Source organism: Tupaia chinensis, unplaced genomic scaffold, assembly GCF_000334495.1.
Source record: "Tupaia chinensis unplaced genomic scaffold, TupChi_1.0 Scaffold138517_1, whole genome shotgun sequence".
Lineage (NCBI taxonomy): Eukaryota > Metazoa > Chordata > Mammalia > Scandentia > Tupaiidae > Tupaia > Tupaia belangeri.
In genome coordinates, this window is record NW_006198412.1 from 717,233 (window position 1) to 725,548 (window position 8,316).

Below are 8,316 nucleotides of genomic sequence, written 5' to 3' on the forward strand. Positions count from 1 at the left end.
CAGTTGGCCGTGTGAGATTCAGCTGCCCCAACCACCATGCCACCAGCCGGCCCCAGATACTGTTTTTGTTTTGGTAGATTTCACTCATTTAATCACTCATCCCATGTCAGGCACATGACACCATGGGAAAGTGTCACTGTTCTCACAGAGGCTGTGTTTTAGCACAAAACATACACATTTAAAAGAAACTACGTTCACATAGTAAAAAGTGAATTGGAGATTTAGATACTAGTGAAGGTAGTTCAACCAGTAGGGCGTGCTTATATTGAAGAGCAGATCTCATACTATTTCCCTCATAAATCTCAAAACAAGAAGCAAACCTACCTGTGAAGGATGAGAGTCCAGCGGAAGCTTTGAGACCCCACAACCAGCCCCTCTCTCAGTCTTTTTTTTTTTTTTTTTTGGAGAGATTTTCACTGTAGGGCGCGTGTGCTCGCCAGACAGACAGAGAGAGACATAGAGACAGAAAGCGAGAAATCACCCCCCAGGGGGGATGGTCACGCCGCAATCCCTTCTCCTCCATTCTCCTCTCGGGATCTTGGGCACGCACGCACACGCGCCCGGCATGAGTTTTAAGCCACCGGGTCTGGGACGCGAACCGCGGTCGACTACATGGGAGTCCAGCGACATAGCCATTACGCTAACTGCTGGTTCCCTCTCAGTCTTTTTGATGGTCATTTGAACGATGCTTCTCTTTCTCTTATCTGTGCAAGAAGCCCTGGGGTTCTTTCTGCCTCTTCATGTAAAATCCCGTTTTCCAGGAAGAGAGTAGATTGTCTGATCAGTTAGTCATTTACTAATTGTACATCGTGCTTTGTCTACTGATTCCAAAACTAAGGTGACCATTTGTGCAAACTGGGACTCTCTGGATAATGAATGTGGGTGTTAACATGTAGGCTGGGACCACCTTGGTCATGCCTACACTCTCCAGGAAGGTAATGCCCTTGGATTCCTGACACTGTGTGCCTAGTCAGTTCCTATTTATGTGACTGACCCTGTGACAGTTAACTAGTTGAGTTTAAATAAATGGGCAGACTCTACAGACCATAAAGCCCTGGCTCTCTGTGGCTGTTAACGACCAACTGGAGACCTAAGACACAAAACCCCATAAGAATGTTAGATAAGAAATATTCAAATACTCATCTCTGCATCACCCTCTATAGATGTGCCGTCCAGTGAGGCAGTGACTAACCCGTGTGTCTATTTAAATTGAAACCTATGTTCATTAAAACTGAAAACTTGGGGACCAGCAGTTGGCGTAATGGCTATGTCACTGGACTCCCATGTAATTGACCGTGGTTTGAGTCCTGGACCCGGTGGCTTAAACTCACACTGAGCACATGTATGTGCGTGCCCAAGATCCCGAGAGGAGAATGGAGGAGAAGGGATTGCGGCATGGCCATTGCCCCTACAGGGGTGATTTCTTGCTTTCTGTCTCTCTTTCTCTCTCTCTCTGGTGAGCACACTCATCCTATAGCAAAAACCTTAAAAAAAAAAAAAAAACCTGAAAAACTAGGGACCAACAGATGACATAATGGTTATGTCACTGGACTCCCATGTATTCACTGCGATTCGAGTTCTGGATCCAATGGCTTAAAACTCAGGCCATGTTCATGTGCGTTCATGCCCAAGATCCTGAGAGGATAATGAAAAGAAGGGATTATGGTGTGGCATCCCCCCTGGGGGGTGATTTCTGTCTTTCTGTCTCTCTGTCTCTAGTAAGCACACACACACGCACCCTATAGCAAAAATCTCTCTCAAAAAAAAATTTAAAAACTAAAAATTCAGTTCCTCATCTTCACCAGCCACCTGAGAAGCGCTCAGTAGCCACATGTGTCTAGTGGCTTCCGTTTTGGACAGTGTAATTATAGAGCATTCTCAGTATCACAGAAAGTTCTAGTAGGCAGCACTGCCCTGTCAGAGTCTATGCTTCTGCTTTGGGATATATTATTCTAGGCTCATCACCCCCACCTCCCAACCCAGGGTCTTTGAATCATCTTCCTAGAACTAATTGTTTTTAACTTTTTCTTGTGCCTTTCAGGAACGTTGGGCTTGGAACATGTTCCATGTTTTCCCGAGTTGGTGGGATTCTTGCTCCCTTCATCCCCTCTCTGGTTGGTTTGTACCTCCTGATTTTGTTTTTCTTGATTCTTGCCTTGGAAATGTTTGTGCTTTTGAGTAAAGAGAGGTAACAAACATATGTCCTGGAAGATCAGCTGATGCAAACGTGAACCTCGTGCCTCGTAGATAAGAATCTTGTACTCTGTCAGGGCAGATCAGGCTCTTAACAAGGATGCTTTTACCTCTGTGGGTCTGAGTTTTAGTTCGTCTGTATTCATTGAAGGGTCAGCTAATGCCATTGCGCCTTTTCCTGTCCCTGTGTCTAAGTTAATCAGTAAGTAAATATTACGCTTCTGCTGTATGCTGGGCTCCGTTCTGAGCACTTCATGTATATTATCACGTCTAATCCTCATGATAGCCATGTGTGGTAGGTGGTGTTGTTACTCCAGCATTAAAGATGAGAAATGCTACAAAAAGGGTTAAATACCTTCCCCAAAAGCATATCACTTAGAAAAGAAAATTAGATGAGAGGTATGCTTACTAATACATGCTAATGTTAATTTTTTTTTGACATTTTCTAAGTTTCATACTCAGAAGAAAGGGGCATAGACCAAATGACAGCCCTCAAATTCTTCTAGTCTTAAAATGCTCAGGTTCTGGGGCCAGCAGGTGGCATAATGGTTAAGGGCAGTAGACTCCCACATGGCTGATGGCAGTTCAAGTCCTAGACTTGGTGGCTTGCTTTCTCACTTTCTCTCTCTCTCTCTTTCACTCTGTCCCTCTCTGGTCAAATTTAAAAAAATAAGTAAACAAATAAATAAATTAAATTAAATTAAATAATTCTTAAAAAAATATTCAGGTTCTGTGGCAGAACCAGGAGGCCCCTGCACAAGTCTCTCCTCAGTCTGATCTGTGACTGTCCCAGCCGAGACTCACTGAAAAGTGACTAGATTTGGTGTGGGGCTTGTGAACTTGTTCTGCAGACAACTGCTCACTACCCAGGCTGTGTAACTAACTCACCAGTTCCTACTACAAGATGCCTATGAAATGCCATTGTGGCCCTTGCATTTTCCGAGTCTCAGCACTCTGCCTTTTTCTGAATGTCCTCTCCACGTCTCATGCTTACTTTTAGGTCCCAAGATGCTTCATATTAAGGACTCATGCTGGTTTCCGGCTTCACTCTGCGAAGAGTGTCTGACAGAGCTGTTTATTGTTGAGACGTCCCACTCGGTGCCTCTCCTAGAGCACCGTGGTACCGGCACTGTGTGCCTGTTGCTCCCTGCCAGGTTTAGAAGAGGGGAAAGATTTGTGTTCTCCTAGCCTCAGCCACACAGCCACAGTGCTGGACGTGTGTTTGCATGTCGGGAGCTAGCCGTGAGAGATTCTCTCTTCATCTTCCCCTTCCTTCACTGCTCTCCTCTCTCTCTCTCTTTTTAATTAAGAAATAATTTTGCACATACACTCACCAGAGAAAGAGGGAAAGTGAAAAAGCATGCTTAAGGAGGGATGGCCATACCACAATCCCTTCTCCTTATTCTCCTCTCTGGATTTTGGGCATGTACACACACACCTGGTGTGTCTTTCAAGCCTCTGGGTTTGGGATTGGAACTATGTAGTCACCCATGTGGGATCCAGCCAGCTTAAACACCATGCCATCAGCTGGCCCCATCTCTGCACTGTGGAAAAATTAGGAAATCCTAATCAGTAGGAGCTGCCCACAGAATCTGGAAGACCAAACCAGGAGACCATACAGCTTAGCACCTCCTGTGCAGTAACTCTAGAATGTTTATCAGCTTAGAACGGTTTCCATGCAGCAGCCTGAGAGCAACCATTTCTTATGCTGTCTCTGAACCCATTTGTATTGAAAGGAAATATTTAAATATCTCTAAAAATATTTTTAATCTCTGAAGTCATTGCTTAGATCACCAGCCCTTTACCATTTTCAATTTAAGTAGTTTATAAATCATAGATACGTGATACGGTTTTTCTTTTCAGAGTTTGTAAACCTTGAATCTCTGGGCCTCTCAGTTATGGTGTTAAGATATGTGGATGGCTTGGTTAATTCTAGGGTTGGGAACTTTAAAAAAAATCACCATTGGGCCAGTAAGTGGTGAGGAGATTAAGGCAGCTGGATCCTACATAGCCAACTTCAAGCCAGATCCAGAGGCTTGAAAAACACATTGGGCACGTGGGTGCGTGCTCAAAATCCCAAGAGGAGTGTGAAGAAGAGATTGGGGTCTAGCCATCTCCTCATTGGGGGTGATTTCTCACTCTCTCTCTCTCTCCAGTGAGCACACATGCCCTATAACAAAAAAAAAAAGAGCCACCATCAGCAAATATTTTGGAGTGTCTCTTATTTGAAGGGTGTGTGGGGTTCTCTGTGTTGTAAGCTAATTGCCTGCAATGAAAGCTGAACAGATTTCCTGTGACCTCTGGGCATGTGGGCCTGCCCTGCTCAGATACAACTCTGACCTCTTTTCCCAGGATGCCCACCGTGTGCATTAAAAAAACCACCTGCTCCTTCTGCCCCACATACCAGGGCTGTCTCTCAGTAGTTACTGACTCTTATCTCTACACACCTCAGGAATCCTTCTCCAGGGTAATCTGCCTTAGCCTGAGGCATAAAGGAGGGTCCTTTTGTTTCTGAGGACTCACACCCAGGATTTCCCAGGGCAATTCTCTATGAGGGAAACAAAAAAAAAAGTGGTTTACAGTGTAGTCATGGGGAAAGTGCAAATTAGGCAGTAAACAGGACAGTTCCTCTGTCACAGTCTGTGATGTCACCTGCTGAAGAGGCTGAGTTTCTGTTTGTTTCATTCCACTCCCTGCCCCCACAGAAGTACGTGCAGTGGTCTTTACCTTTCATTGTCTTCGGAGCCACAGGCCTGGCCTCGGGCCTCCTGAGTCTGTTATTGCCAGAAACTCTGAACAGCCCACTGCTGGAGACATTCTCCGACCTCCAGGTGTATTCCTACCGCAGACTGGGGGAGGAGGCCTTGTCTCTACAGGCCTTGGATGCCCCGCAGGTAAGGCCAGTGGTTTCTCCATAGTTTTATCTATGATGATAATGGTGGGGAAAAAAGATGTTCTGTTAAATGAAATCAAACCGAGGACAACTGCTAGAAAGCGAATGTGGACTCCTCTTCAGAGAAATAGAGGATCAGTGATTCGCTAGCTCCCTTAGAACACTGCAGGGGCTGTTTCTTGGGGAATCGATGTCCTAAACATACATTTGTCCGTTGCGTAGCTGGATGGTACTGTCGTTTAGAAATGTCAGGACATCACTTTATGGGCCTGCTCTCCTTTCCTGTTGCAGTCCGCAGACAAGGAGAGCAGCACGATGGGGAGCGAGAGTGAGGAAGAGGAAGAGTTTTACGACGCAGACGAAGAGACCCAGATGATCAAGTGAAGAGCCACAGTCCACCTTCAGAAGCAAAGGACCATCTTCTATGCCTGGCTAAGGCAGGTTGTCCCATGAACCAAGTCTAGAAAGACAGGCGTGGCTTGAGCCTACTTGGCATGGACTAGTGTTTTCAGGCCCAAAGGAAGTTGGAGAAGAGACGTTATGAAAGACAACACCAGAGTATTGAGGGAATAGTCATCCATTTGTCCAGAAACTGAAGTCCAGCTCAGAATCCTAACCTCTGGGCAGATAGCCCATTCCAGAGCAGTAGGCTGGTTTATTTCTAGGGGCTCGATGATGTTTTTTCTTCATCGTGGCCTAAAAGCAGGTTTGTAAGGTATCTCACCACTTAGGTGGAATAAGATGAGTTATCCTTAAGATGAATCTTGATGCCATATTCGACATCTGCCCTTAAAGAAACCTTCTGATGCAGGTTGTCTTAAGCATTTTAATTGTGTGCCCTCGGAAAGGCTCACAGAGGTCACCGTGAATTCTGAAGCCATCAGCCTTCCCTCTACAATGACCTTGAGCCCTCAGTGTGGTTCCCACCTCCTGGTACACTGGGCTCCTTGTTCCTTGGGTCCCACAGGTGATTCCCTAGTAAAGCCCACTGCACCAGAGCAGGTCCCTGAGTCAGAGACATAGCTGTGGCTTCTTGTCAGCTCCCTCTGGTGCTTTAGTTGTGTCATTTCTTCATTCTCTCTTCTGCACACCTCCAGAAGCATTGCCATCTAAGATTCCAGTGCCACAGTAACTTTAGGACCGTGTGCAGTAAATGATAAAGCTTTATCACTGCAGAGGCAGTTGAAAGTGACATGTTGAGCATTTGGATATATTTAAAAAAAAAAAAACACTTTCAGTTTTTAATAGGGAGAAATTAAAATGATCTTCCACCAGTTATTTATTTTGCTCTCAGTCCTCTGCATTGGGAGACTTGGACAGCCTTTATGAATTTGAACTCTTCTTGTCCTACGTCAGGTCCCACCTACTTAGTCAGAATTGGAACACACGGTAATTTCAAAGGAAATGATGGTTTTACAGTAAGTGCTACCAGTTTTCAAATACGTCAGAATCATACTTAGTTTCCCAAAATCATGTGCTGAAAGCGTGTTTCCCTGAGAAACCTAAACACTGGATCAAAGAGAAGTAGGAACCTCAAGTTGAGCAGCCTTGCTTTAGGTCACTTTCCCAACCGGGACAATGTCTGTGTTTTCAGAATTTCCATTTCTTCTAATTTTGTGAAGAAGAAATCGCACGCAGAGATGATGCCGTCATGAAAGCTTCTGGAAATCGCAGTGGCGTGATCTACACCTGGCTCCATGGGCTCTCCTGCCCCTTTCCACACTGAACTCTTGGTCTGCGCGGAACCAGCCTGCGCCATCGTATTTGTATTTAAGGGGTTTTGTGAATGTCGTCACGCCCTTTATTCTGTACTGAACTCTTCATAAACGGGGCCCATCTCTAGTACTTCTTGTTTCTCCCTGCTGTGCCCACAACACTGGCTGAGACATGGTAAGGACCCAATCAGTGTCACTGTTTCCAGCCGTGAGGGAGATGTGGAATTACTCCCAGCGTCATTTTTGCAAATCCACGCATATCTCACCCAGCCCCCATATTGTAGAGTCCTGCTGGCTTCCTCTGGGGAGTGGAGACCTGCTCACTGTTGGGAAGAGAGGAAGAACAGAACGAACGAACGTAGAGACTTGGGGAAGTTCTGTAACCGTCAGGCATTTAAAATAAAACAGTGACTTAACACGTCATTTTGGGTTGTGTGACTCTCTTGGCTTTATAAGAGTTAGTACATCTATTATAAAAAATGTGAAAAAATTTTATAAGCTAGAAGTTTATAGGATGTGTCACTCATAGGCCCATATATGGAGAGACAACTTACGGCTTCGTTCCATTTGAAGACCTACCAGGCAGCATTCTTTCTAGCACAGGGGCTCCCTCTGCCTCTGGCTAAGTGATGGAGGCTTCAGCTATGTCACTGGGTTTCTTCTTTTCTCAGGCACTGGGTGGGAGGAGGGAGCGGGGAAGCCACAGTTTTAATGTGTGTTGTTTAATAAGGCTGGTCTGGCTGGGCTGTCACCTGCTCGGGTCAGATGGGTCACTAAATTTAGGTTCTTTTTAGGCAGTCTAGTCAAGTTATTAGTTGCTGTTTTTTTATTTCCACTGCCTTTATAAAAACAAGATTAGTTTTCCTTTTTTTTTTTTTGAGAGGTTTTTGCTACAGGGTGCATGCGCTCACCAGAAAGATAGAGACAGAGATACAGAAAGCAAGAAGTCACCCCCCCAGGGCGGATGGCCATGCCACATTCCCTTCTCCCCCATTCTCCTCTCAGGATCTTGGGTATGCATGCTCACGCATCCAGTGTGAGTTTAAGCCACTGGGTCTGGGACTTGAAGCACGGTAGACTACATGGAAGTCCAGTGACATAGCCATTATGCCAACTGCTGGTCCCTTTCCTTTTGATAATAACTATTGAAGAATAGTGACTGTAGAGAATGTACACATTTGGGGACCAGCAATTGGCATAATGGCTATGTTGCTGAACTCCCATGTAGTCGACCGTGGTTCGCATCCTGGACCCGGTGGCTTAAAGCTCATGCCGGGCACGTGTGTGTGCATGCCCAAGATCCCAAGAGGAGAATGGAGGAGAAGGGATTGTGGCATGGCCATCCCCCCAGGGGGTGATTTCTTGCTTTCTGTCTCTCTGTCTCTCTCTGTCTGTCTGGCGAGCACACACGCCCTATAGCAAAAACTTCTCCCCCCAAAAAAGAAAAAAGAGAATGTACACGTTTGTACATTTGTGTTGGTTAAATTATTGGAAAAATTATTTTAATTGATAGGT

The 8,316-nt window shown here is 45.5% G+C and overlaps 1 protein-coding gene across 1 annotated transcript in view; it reads left to right on the top strand.

Annotated features, from left to right (window-relative positions):
* The window catches only part of SLC22A15 (solute carrier family 22 member 15), a 73,280-nt gene extending 66,063 nt beyond the window's left edge, over nucleotides 1-7,217 (top strand). Inside the window, exons 11-13 of the mRNA XM_006161405.3 lie at nucleotides 2,042-2,114; nucleotides 4,899-5,087; nucleotides 5,378-7,217. Coding sequence (XP_006161467.1) covers nucleotides 2,042-2,114; nucleotides 4,899-5,087; nucleotides 5,378-5,470 — 355 coding nt within the window. The 3' untranslated portion in view covers nucleotides 5,471-7,217. The remainder of the gene's footprint in view (nucleotides 1-2,041; nucleotides 2,115-4,898; nucleotides 5,088-5,377) is intronic.
* Nucleotides 7,218-8,316: the final 1,099 nt, after the last annotated feature.